Here is a 12,934-nt window from a genome sequence, read left to right as displayed (position 1 = left end):
CACTTTCGCTGCTGATTCGATGTGAAGCACACTAGTCCTAACGACACTGGGTGAACAGTGCGCTACTACAGCGCCCGATCCTGGTAGGCAGCATGTCGCTGCAAAGAAACACCACAGCGTGGGTGCACCCCATTCCTAGTTTTTTGCTCAGCATTGTCACGTACTACGGGCCCTATGAACGACCTGCAGCGCCGTTGACGCAGCCGAACCGGTGAGCACACACCGTGTGTACGAAACCAAACTGCGTTAGGACGAATGTTCTGCATCGAACCTCAGCTTGACAAGGTCGAGCTTCTCTCCTTTTGTGAGAAGGAGTGCGGTTAAAGCGCATGCTGAAGAAGTGGGTAGATGCATCAGTGAGGGCGCCAATGTTTTAAAAAGGACACCAAAGAAGAGAACCATGGTACGCTTTGAAGATGTGGCAACGTCCTTGCGAGAGGCGAACCTTCGACTTCTGGTAGCAGACAAAGAAAGAGGATTTGCTGCTTTGCTTTCATCAACCTTAGGCGAGAAGGCACGTGAGGCTGTCTTGAAGAACTTCCGTGAGCTCAATAAGGTCAAGTCGCAAGTTGTAAAGAAGGAAACCCAGCAACTCTGTGATGCCTTCAACCTGACAAAGATGGGTACTGAAGTGACGAAAAGCAAAGGGCTGTTTCTAAGTGCGTTCTTCACGGTGAAGACACATAAGGACGACTGGCCTTTCAGAGTGATCCTGTCGGAAAAAGGCACCTGGCAGCACTCCATGGGCCAGTTCCTACAAGACTCAGTCTTTTTTAGCTGCAGACCCGTTCGAGGTGAAGAAACCTGAAGAAGTCTCTGCTTTTCTTCATGGCTCATGCACGAAAGGAGTGAGTGTTTTTTCCATTGATGTCAAGGTTCTTTACTACTCACTACCGCACCCCTCTCTGTTTGCTGTGGTAAGAGAAGGCATTGAAGCAATGGGCACCGTGCAATTTCAGAACGCTTGCATAATCAGCACAGAGAAGTTCCTCGAAGCTATGGCCTTCTACCTAAGGTCGACGTTTACCAGTTTCAATGATGAACTGTTTGTACAGAGGCAGGGCGTGTGCATTGGCTCCTGTGTCGCACCTCTACTCAGCGATCTGCTTGCAAAGGCTGATCGTCGGCTAAAAGCGTTGCTCAACATCAACGTAATAAGGGTTTATTGTTTTGTTGACGACTTCCTTGTCATCTACAAAAAGTGGGATCAGGAACCAGGCAAGGACATGGAGGAACTTTTCAAGGTCTTTTCTGAAAATTTGGGAGAATTTGAACTGACAAAAGAACTGCCTGAAGAAGGCCAACTTGAGTACCTTGACTTACGGTTGTTCTCTCGTGAGGACCATCTGTGCTGGTGCTATGCTCCGAGGTCAAAGAAATGCCTTCTGCCATATTCTTCCTCGCATACGAAGCTTGTCATACGAGCAATAGCTTTGGGCGGCTTGAAGAATGTCCTCAAAAGATTGTGCCATCACTGAGAGCAAGCTAGCATGGATTCCAGCTGAAATGTCTATGCGAAGCGGGCTTCCCGGATGCCCTCATTTCAGGGATCAGCTTGAAGCTCCTGAAAGATCTCTGCCAATCTAGCCTCCTGAAGAAGCCACGGAAAGAAGTATCTGCACGGGATCAGCCACTTGTTGAAGAAGATAGTAGGCTGTGCTGGAGTGAAATTGATCCTAACTACACCCAGAAAGCACAATTTCCTTTGCAGAATAGTGAACAAAGAAGCCCGAAAACCAGCGCGGTGCAGTAAGAAGCATGAAGAAATGATCACCACCTGTGACACTCGGGTAACCTATGAGATACCACTGTCATGCGGAGCGCCTTATGTGGGTCAAAACAGACACTGCATAAATGACCGTTTACGAGACCACGCCAATAACATCAGCATGGGATGCGGCAGCACGCTGGCAAAACACCTTTCCGCCTGTCAATGCACTTCTAACCTTGGACGAAGCTAGATTTTGAGGCGGTATACTCATCAGCACAAACGCGAGCTGTATGAAGCTTTCAACATTGACAGGAAAGGCGCATCATGCGTTAGCACACCATCGATGGCACTGACAAGAAAAGAGATTGCATATCTTGAATAACCATGACGACATGATGTGACAGAAGGAACTCTTCCTACCTTCTTTTGTTTGTTTTCCTTTCCGGTATTTATTGCGAGCAATGCAACAAACCTGCAGTTGTAAGTCAGCACTGTGTGTGTGTCTTTTTTCTCTGTCCCGTGTAAGTGCGCTGTTTTTTGTTGATATCATGTAGCAACTGGGCCGTCAACTATCCTTAAGACATAGTAATAATTGCTTAGACCAGGAATGATTGACAATTTACCTGAATTTGTGTTTCAATAAAAATTGACAGTTGATTTGCGTAGTCAGGAGAAATGCGAATTAGGTGCGCCAGCGCTGCGGTTTTCACTTCGGTTCCGGTGTTGGGATCCATTGTTCATGGATGGAAGTTGTTCGGAGAGCAATAATGGGTTAATGCCCATATATATGCCATTCTCTGTTTTACATTCATAGATCCATGGGAGTCCACATAACACTCCCAGCGCAATGGTGCAGCGGTTAAACAATGCCCAGTGATGGTAGGTGCTGCCACTGGAGGTGCTCGCTTTTGCTCTCGCCTCCTACATTTCTCGGTCTCTGCAAGTGTCGTTGCCTAAGGAAATTGGCTGTTCTTGCTTTGCGCCGTGTGGATTCATTTGCAGCATGACCTGCGACTGCTTCACACGTTCTGGTATCGCGACGTAGAGTGACTGTTGTGACGTGAGGTGGCGTGGACATGACGAAAGCATGACTGTGGCTCTAAGTCTAATATTATTGCATGCCAGCAGAACGTGGAGAGCGGCAAAGTTTGTGATTTTTAAAGTTGGCTTTTTGCAGATTATATTTTTGAAGTTCCCGGATTTTTCCAGACGGTTCGATTATTTGAACCCCCTTTTCCGGGTCCCGCACAGTCCAAAAAAATCGGTCGACGACTGTACTGATTTTGTGTGCCCAATGAACACTGCAGGCTGTGAAGCGTACTATAGTGGAGGGATAAATCCAGTGAAATTAGACTGCTCAGTAGCTGAATGCCACAGAAAGCAGCAGCAGCTCCATTGCAGCTGGTTTCTTTTTCGCACTTTAAATTCGCACCTGTCAGCAGACTGCTTGACCACATTTTGGCCGAGGATGAAAAAAGAAAGCCCATATTCCAGCAGTCATTCAAATGCACTTTAGAAAATGGGCCAACCGATGTTCGCATACCATTAGGCTATAGGCCAGCACAATAGCCTGGCGCAGAGAAGGTTGCAATGCAGCGAGACCACTTTGCGGAAGGCGCTGGCAGATTGGAAGCCAAATATTAGGGGTACAATGTAAGCCTCATGATGGTCGAGACACATGCCTTCCCCACAAAAAGTGGGCACATTTCGGTGCACTTTCCGCGATGACTGGATGTAAATTTGTATTACCAAAAGCCCACACTTAGGGGATCTCAATCCTACTAATGTGCTCATGCAGTTTACTGCACTGAGATATGCGAGCGTGTGCTTGTCCTGTTCATGCGCAGGCAGCCATTCATCACCATGGAAACGTAGCAGACAAAAAGTGGCATACGCTGATGGCAAGCTGTGTGTACACTTGGCACCAGCAGTACCGTGATAATCATGTGTTAGAGGCAGTCACATGACCAGCTCCAATGGTCGTTGGTGTGCAGCCACTTGCTGCTAGGCCAGAGGCGAGCCACCACTCTCTAGCTTCACCTGCTAAAGGTGCATGGCATCACGCCTGCATAACCATGACACATGCTTATGCGTGAAATTATTGGGAATTTCTCTCATGTCAAACCTCATTATGATGAAACTGTTTATAATGAAATAATGTATACAACAAAAAAATGACAATTACCCTTGGAAGCTCAGTCAACACGGGCTATAATGAAGTTACGGTAATAACAAAGTAATCGCCGGGCCCCTTCAACTTCGTTATACCGAGGTTCAACTGTATGTGCAACTATAATGAGACCCAAATGAACAAACTGGTAGTCGAATTAGGTAAGTCTGAACTGGTGAGACTTGAGTATGGCTGAAAGCGGTCTTCAAATCATAACAGTTTACAGAAAATAGCTATTTATTTATGAACTTTCAAGAAACTCTACCACTTTCGAGAAGGTTTCGGGGCTCTTGAAAGGGTCTTCAGAGCGCTTTATAAACCCTTCCCAACCTCCCCATCAGTGTCCCAAAACCACCCGGAAAAGACTCACCCCTGGTGCTGTCATCCGGTTGATAAGGTTTCCTGGACAGCCCCAGAAGCAGATGTGGCCATCCTAAAGCACCCCAGAGAAAGAAAGACTCGAATGACTGTTGCGCCATCAAAACCAAAAGTTAGCACAGGCACTCTCACACTAAAGATGCAATCACCACAGGACCCCCTCATCAATGCAGGTGTGCTGCTATCTTGCACTGGTGAGCTCTAACAAAGGCTCTGCCCTTCTCAAAGCCCCATACTTTTCTTTGCTAATGGAGCCAGGTAAGTTTATTTATCAAAACCATATGCACCAAAAAAATTTTGCTTAGTAATAATAATGTTTATTTTTTTCCATCAAAAAGATGGAGGGAGGCCGTAGATAAAAGCTGCAAGACAGCTTGACAGGAGCCCACGATTCCCTCTACAAGGCGATACAAAGGCACACGTGAAACACACAATGCAAATGTATTATTTATTGCTGGACAAAACGGTAAAAAAAAGTTGTTTACAATTCATGGCAAACAAAGTGGCATAGAACGTCTTTCTGGGCAAGTTGGTACATCTTTGGATTACAGGCGCGAAAACAGACAGACCACAAGGTAGATAAACGGGACGGGGCGCCCCGTCCCGTTTATCTACCTTGTGGTCTGTCTGTTTTCGCGCCTGTAATCCAAAGTGGCATAGCTTGCAAACCGTAGTGCAATGTAGATCAAGTCCATTATTGTTTAGCTCATTAAGGAAAGTAGACAGGATGTGGGACAGTTTTTACATGCAATAATTGGCACGAGGAGTGACCACCTTCCAGTGTTCAAGATGACGCGTAGTGTAGGAAGCGTTTTTTATTTGCAGCTCGGCTAGGTTGTGGAAAAAGAAGTGGTTTTCGTTTAATTCTCGCTTAAATGCGAGACTTAGCCTATAACGGTATAATTTCCAGACAGGTATTACATCTGCTTGCAGAAACAGATCATTAGTATGAGCATGACATGGGACACCAAAAATAAGCCCTAAGTATCTTTTTTTGGAGCACGAACACCTTTTCTAAGTTTGTTGCAGTGGTAGAACCCCACACCAAAAAGCAATAACAGAGGTGGGAGAGAAAAAGAAAATCACAGATAAGTTTTTTTACGCCAAACGGTAGTATCGCTCTACATCTTGATAGTACCCCAACAACACTTGACAGTTCAGCGCAAACGGAATCGACATGGATATCCCAAAGCATGTTTTGTGAAAAAAGTGACCCCAAGAATTTGAGTGCTGGTTACTATTTCAATTTTTGTGCTGCCGTACATAAGATCTGCACCTAGATCAACGTGTTTTGATCTCGGTCTGGAAACTATGGCTTTAGTTATATTAGTATTTACTCCTCACTGGTTCACATCAGACCATTGCTGAAGGATTTCAAAAGCAGAGCTTGCTATGTTGCTAAGGCACACACAGTCTGAGGCAGAAAAAAAATGCTAGCATCATCGGTGTACAATATGTATATAGCTTCAGTGCATGTATTTACAAGATCATTTATATATATATTGAAAAGAAAAGGTCCCAGAATGCTACCTTGATGAACACCTTTTACAATTAGCTTTAGATCAGAGTACTCAGGGATAAGCAGCCTGTACTAAGATTGCTCCAAGTTGCTCTGAAGCAACCAATTGAAATTTTGGCGCATGCAGATGTATTCACAGGAAAAGAAAAAATAATGAATAAATGAAAAACGTTTATTCAGTCGAGCGAAGCCTGCTTTCAATGCAAATGCATCAAAATACTCGACAACCAATGCGTCGCTGACGGTGTGCCCTCGAGCCAAGTGCTCCCAAGCAAAGTACAGTCGCGGACAGGTTGAAGGCGTTGAGAAGCCTGTACAAGCAGTAGGGCTTATTAACAATACCATACTACTCAAATAAACCCAACAGCCTTCAGGCTAAAGAAAGCACAGGGTCATATTACTATTACTGCCTATTTTTTGGCATAGAGAGATAGTAAATAAGTAGGGGTGTGCGAACATTCAAAAGCACATTCCACAACCGGCACATAGTATTAAGCATTGTGAGAGAGCATGCAAGAGATGGTCTCGCCCAGATTGCAGCCAAAGCTGCTGCTTTTGCGCCCATTCCATGAGTTGTCTTGTTACATTTTGCCAGAAGTGCCTCTCGCCCCTCAGTCAACAGCTGACATCACCTCTCCAGCAAGGAGGCATCTGTCCACATTACAATGCTTCATGACAGCATTCAAGAGCTCTTTTTTCAAGTAAGCATTAAGTCAAACTGTCATATAATCATATTAGACATATTTTTCACTCAATGCAACTGTTGTTTAAGGAACTGGAAGCAAGAGATTAGTCCACACAACATAGTTTATTACTATCACAACTATATGATTACCCTTCCCTTACTGGTAAGCCTTACAGGTACAGCAAATTATGCTTATGATGGGCAAAAACAAAATTTGTTTGATAATATTGTCACAACCCAAGGAGAGCTGTGCAGGTAGACATAGGGGAGAGCCCAAGAATGAGGTCAGTCCTTTTAGTCCCAGAGACAGGTCTAGCCAGGGCACGCCTCTTGAGCCAACCACCACTTCGTCGTCGTTTCAACTAAGTGCAGAAGCTGCGCGGTGCTAGGCACGTGGCAATATATCTGTTTCTTTTCATAGCTGAAAGCATTTATCGTTAGTTTGAACTACCTGCACTGATACTGGAAATTATTCGAAAGTATTCGATTCTGTTCGCACTCACTCCTTATTATTCGTACTTGCTCCGCAACCAAAAAGCTGACCTTTGCACATCTACAGTAGAAGTAAACAAATTGGCAGCCTTATCTTCCTTACATAGCCCAATAAATTGCCAAAGTCACTTTCAAGCTCTTAGTTGAAATGGAAATGCTGGTTGTCGAGGCAACTATTCACTGCATTAACATGTATGGTCTGCTGATGGGGAATAGCAAATGGAGAACACTGTGATGCCAGAGGATGTCCTTTACACCGCCGTTGATACAAAGCATGGAGAAAGTGTTCTGCAACGCCATAGCTGCCTTCACCATCTAGTGCAATGTTGCGGCAACCATGATCCAGACACAATCACTCAAAAACACAAGACCGAATCGCACATACAAGGTTGCCAATTTTCCTCTGCCCCATTCACTGCATGAATTACAATACCTTTCAACGGATTGCAATACGGGATCATACTAATCTCTCCCACTAATCCACCTTAATCCACACACTCCCACTATACCACCTTAATCCATTTTAAGTGGTAGCCCTACTTATTTTAAGGATCCTTTGGAATCTTTGGGAACGGGCCAACTACCAAGTTTAGGGGGTCCTCAGATTTTCAAATTTTGCAGTGAGTGCCCTATGAGTCACGTGGTGTTGATGTCACAACCTCTCAATCGCATTCACTGATCGCAGGCAGTCCTCATACCACTCCTGGCACAATGGTGCAGCAGTTAAGCAATGCGCCACTGCCCCAGCAGTTGGCTGTTTCAAACACAGCCAAGTCAGGTTGCTCTTTCCGAGCTCCGGTAAGGTTCATGCGCAGCGCAGAGGCCACACGCCATGGTGGCCAGGTTGTGATGACACCACAAGGTCACGTGACCTCTCTCAACCAATCAGGGAATTTTGTGACAGAGAAGCTGGAAATTTTTTGTGAGACGACAACCCGAATGCTATCGCATTAATACGGTGGCCCCTGTGTTCCTAGCAAAGCAACAAGGCCTTCCACTGCTGGTGCAATGTGTGCACTCACCTCTCCCACCGTAAGGTAGCATGTCCTCAGAATGGCCGCCCGCCACACACGCGACTCGTGGCCATACAGTGCATGCACCGAGCTAAACCAGCCGCTGGCCAGCTGGGCCGGTCCAAAGGGCGACTGCGAGGAGGTGGCTCCACTCGTGGTGGTGCTGCTGGTTGGCCCGGTGCCTGGCGGGTAGATGCCCGGCTCCCGGCCAATAGCCTCGTGGAACCGGTAGACCCGCAACGACCGGTCGTCCGATGTGGAGCAAAGCAACCGCTGCGGCACGTGGAAGCTCACCGAAAAGATTACACCCTGTCCAGAGAGACAGCAACACCAAGCAAGGCTTCGTAACACTACTAGTACACACGGCACTGTCGCTGAAAATTTGATTATAGCTGTTTTTAGCTACAGTCGAACCTGACTATATTGAACTCGTTTATATCGAATTAACCCGTATATCGAACAATTTCTGAAGACCGTAATGTTACAATGAGAACATATAGGAAAAAGTACGGTTAAATCGAACAAAAATAGCAGCCGCACGCGATATATCGAACTTCAACACTGCAAAATTTCCCCAGAAGTTGGCTTTCCCGTGCGGCAGCCAGGCCAGCTGCCAACACACCCCTCCCAAAGTGGTTTAGCCCAACTGCGTGTGTGTGGCGCGGCTCTCCCTCCCTCAGACAGCCACACCTTAGAAAAAGTGGTTCGACCTATCTCTCGCTCTGTCACAGCCACGTGGCACGTGCGCCTGCACACAGTTCAGTTGCAAGTCACGTCCTCAGAACGTAGTGCTCGTCCGCTCTGTTTAACGAGATGGCTGCCGTGAAATGGCAGAACTTGACAATATCCACAAACATAGAGATTATCAAAAGAGTTGAACGTGGAGAAAAGAAGTCGGATGTCGCCGCAGCATACAGCATCCCAAGAAGCATGCTGAGCACAGTCTTGAAAAATAAGGCCGACATTAGGGCTAAGGCGGACAAGAGGCCTAGTGCTACCGGCGCCCGCCGCGTACGCACGGATGCATATGAAGACGTGGAGGCAGCAGTGTACAAGTAGTTCCTTGATGTCAGGTCATGGAACATCCCTGTTTCTGGCCCCATAATTGAGCAGAAAGTGAAGTATCTCGCTTTCATGCTGAACAGACCCGACTTCAAAGGCGGTTCAGGTTGGCTGCAGCGCTTCAAAAAGCGCCACAGCATTGTCGGCCGGGCTGTCACCGGTGAAAGCCGCGCGGTGGACGTCAGTAGCGTGCAGAAATGGATTGACGGAAATTGGAGCGACGTCACGGCAAGATATCATCCCCGCGATATATTTAATGCCGATGAAACAGCCTTGTTCTGGCAAATGCTGCCCAACAAAACGATGGCGTGTCGTGATGATCCATGGCGGGAAAGTTAACAAAGCCCGAATATCGGTGTTGCTCGCCACCAACGTCGATGGATCGAGCAAGCTTCGACCACTTGTGATTGGCAAGAGCAAATCGCCGCGGTGCCTGAAGAATGCACTCTCTTCCGGTGACCTACGTGTCCAATGGAAAAGCTTGAATGACAAGCGAAGTTTTTGGCAAGTGGCTGAAGTCCTGGGACGACGACCTGGTAAGCAAAGGCAGAAAGGTCTGCTTATTCGTTGATAATTGTTCTGCTCACCATTGTAAGGTCAGCGTCAGCAACATAGAGCTTCGCTTCCTGCCACCGAACACGTCAGTGCTGCAGCTTTTGGATCAAGGTGTCATTCGTGCACTGAAGGCAGGCTACAGAAAGCGCCTTGTGCAACGATTACTGCTAAATCTCCGCACTGGCCAGTTGAAAACCGACCTTCTGGGCGCAATAACGATGTTGAATGCATCGGGGAACGACGTCAAAAAAGAAACAACTCGAAATTGTTTCTGTCACTGTGGACTCTGCTTCCGGCGAGGCTGGCGCCAGCTCAACTGAAAGTTGCGATGAACCCCTCGACATCGATGAATCACTCAAGGAACTTGACGATTTGTTAACACAGCTGTCAGAGTTCCCAGGTGCCGTTTCTGATGGGACTGCAGCTACAGACTTTGTCTCCGTTGGCGACGATGTTGCGAATACCGGAGAGCTCGCTGGCGAAGAAATTGTTGCCGATCTGGCTAGGGATCTCGCCGGCAACAATAACTGCAAGGATCCAAAGAGTTCCAACCTGCCCACGTGTTCTGAAGCACTTCATGCGCTGAGCGTTGTTCGTCGCCACTGCGTGTCCACAGAAGGGTGTGGACTCGGCTGTTCAGGCCTGAGCCAAAGTTTGGTTTGTCAGTGCCAACCAAAATACATTTACTGAGTATGGGTGTTCCCATTAGCATACAGAAAAAATTCAGCGGCCATATGCCTTAGATACAACATGCAACAATGCCTTGCGACACATACTCAGTGACATACCCTACATGCCTAGCAGATTACATGATTAAACTAAGGTTTATGGTTTATGAGGATTTAACGTCCCAAAGTGACTCGGGCTATGAGGGACGCCGTAGTGAAAGGCTCCGGAAATTTCGGCCACCTGGGGTTCTTTAAACGTGCACTGACATCGCACAGTACACGGGCCTCTAGAATTTCGCCAGCATCGAAATTCGACCGCCGCGACCGGGTGCGAACCCGCGTCTTTCGGGCCAGGAGCCAAGTGCCATAACCACCCAGCCACCGCGGCGGCCCACATGATTAAACTAAAATTGCAAGCAATCTCGTGGATGATGCACCAAGAACTTGCAGATTCCTTCTGCAGAACTCCTTCTCAAACATAACAAGTTGTCAATGTGCCCGGATCCCTACGTCAAGCCATTTTCCGCTCCACGACCAACAAGACATCGCCACTCTGATTCACTAACTCCATTCACCGCCAGAACTAACCTATTTAAATACTCCTTCTTCCCTCGCACCGTAACTGAATGGAATACTTTACCTTTAACAGCACTATGTGACATAGATTCCATTGAAAAAATAGAAGATTGACGCCATCAAACTTATTTTGCTTTGTGTTTTAAATTTTCTTTCAGTGTTTTTTGTATATTCATGTTGCACTGTATTGCCCCTCCTGCTAGGGCCCAGAAGGGCCTGCAGTATTCTGTAAATAATAATAATAATTTATTCGGCCACTTGTACAAGGAAGCTGATTTCAACAAACCAACCAACTTGGAACAGTGCTTGGAGAGCCCCAATTGCTACACTCTAAAACACGTATACACCTCTATATCTGAGAGTAAAAAGGGGGTACGCTGTCATGTAGTGCACTCCCTTTTATCAAAGGAAGTGTGCTAGAAGGCAGATTACTCCATTTTTATTAATTTCCGTTTAGAGTGTACACAATTTTTGAAAGGTGACTACCACGTGAAAGCACCGTCTGTACTCTCCCGACTTGCAGTGGCACTTAGGCTGCAGTACTGACGAGTTCTCTACAATGTATGCGGGGTGTGACAAGACTAGCTGATTGACGAAATGGACAACTCACTTGGTGGCCACTTAGTCGGTGGAGAACAGGGGCAGGTGAAGGTTGAGATGGCACCCAGAGAAGCACTTCCCGGTACACCGTGCCCACTACAGCAATCAGCTGCTTCCAGGAAGCGCCGACCAACTGTGCTGTGTATCTTACATTTGGCCAGTGTCAAGGAGAAAAAGAAAAGCTATAGCACTCCATGTGACCATTTAAAACAGTGCACTGGGGCAATGTGGATAAAGGGAATGGTACCAAGAGCAGTGTACGTGGAGAGAAAGTTGTTCCCCTGCTCTGACAGGGAAGGCAATTCTCGTAGCAATTATATGTGCACACCAACTGCAAAGGCTGACCTTACTGGCACCCTCGCAACCAATATTTCTATCACATTCGAACATCAATAACTGTGATCGAGACTATGGAGACAGCAGTTCCCAGAGTTATCAGCAAAAAAACAAAAGCACACTGCCACAGCTCTTCAATCACTGACCAAATACACAACGCATTCAGTTATGCCTCACGACAGCTGCCCCCTGATTCACGTTTACCTCCAGCCTTCAACGCACACACTTTCTGCCCCTGCTGCCAACACTTAGCCTTGCCTTTTTGCGACATTCACAGCTGGCACTGCCTGTGGATGCACCTTTGTCGCTGTTCAGCTCAAAAGCTAGCAAATGTTCGCGCACCCCTACTGGTGACGACTCTGATACCAACTGGAATGGCTATCGAAAACCTCTCGTCCTCGACTATGCCTTCCACTTTCACTTCAAGTGGGGAACATGGTTGTAGCCACATTTACACAGCTTACTGCCTTGCTTCAACAATGCAGAATATCCTTGGCAGTCAAAAATGACACTGCAGCTCCAGCCCACACACAGTGTTCATGCACTGTGCAATTCCTTCCTTAGTCTGTCATAGCTACCTTGCGACAGTGGGCACAGTGTGGGGGACCACATGAGAGCAGAAATCTGAGGGATTTGTTTTCATAATGTACAATGCAGACAGCTTCATAATCCCACCACAGCACTAGATCATGCTCGGGCTTGTCCAAACAGAATGCCCTCAATCTTTTTGGTCTTGTGGAACCCAAACGACTTTCAAAAGTTGCCCTTCAAAAAAATGTCCAAGCTCAATTAATAATGGCTGGCTGTAGAGTGAAAACTCTGGCGCCGACTGGGGGTGTAAAGTAGGGTTAGTGCACTTAGGAATATAGCAGACTCCCATTAAGACAAACTTGTTTAGGACAAATTCTTGGGTAACAAGAAAAATGTGAGACCATTTGGTTGGTTTGCTGTAGGACTCATGAAAAAATAATCCACTTAATACGAACTGTTTCGCGTGCCAATCAGTTAAGACGAAATTTCGCAGCAACTGTGAAACACAGCAACCCCACTCACGAGGCGTCCTAGCGGCACTGTCGAAGAAAGAAAAAAATTAAAAATTCTTCTGCGCAAGAAAGCACATCCCCCACAAGATGGCTTCCGTACACTTTCACACAAAACTGCAGGGAAGA

The 12,934-nt window shown here is 46.7% G+C and overlaps 1 protein-coding gene across 1 annotated transcript in view; it reads right to left on the bottom strand.

Annotated features, from left to right (window-relative positions):
• Positions 1-12,934, bottom strand: part of LOC144116315 (tRNA (34-2'-O)-methyltransferase regulator WDR6) — a 273,947-nt gene that overhangs the window by 246,763 nt on the left and 14,250 nt on the right. Inside the window, exons 5-7 of the mRNA XM_077651056.1 lie at positions 11,440-11,575; positions 7,978-8,277; positions 4,252-4,314 (exon numbers count right to left, since the gene is read on the bottom strand). Of these exons, the coding sequence (XP_077507182.1) occupies positions 4,252-4,314; positions 7,978-8,277; positions 11,440-11,575 (499 nt within the window). The remainder of the gene's footprint in view (positions 1-4,251; positions 4,315-7,977; positions 8,278-11,439; positions 11,576-12,934) is intronic.

Source organism: Amblyomma americanum, chromosome 1 (assembly GCF_052857255.1).
Source record: "Amblyomma americanum isolate KBUSLIRL-KWMA chromosome 1, ASM5285725v1, whole genome shotgun sequence".
NCBI lineage: Eukaryota > Metazoa > Arthropoda > Arachnida > Ixodida > Ixodidae > Amblyomma > Amblyomma americanum.
The sequence above is the reverse complement of the archived record's forward strand: the minus strand, read 5'-3'. Positions and strand labels throughout refer to the sequence as shown.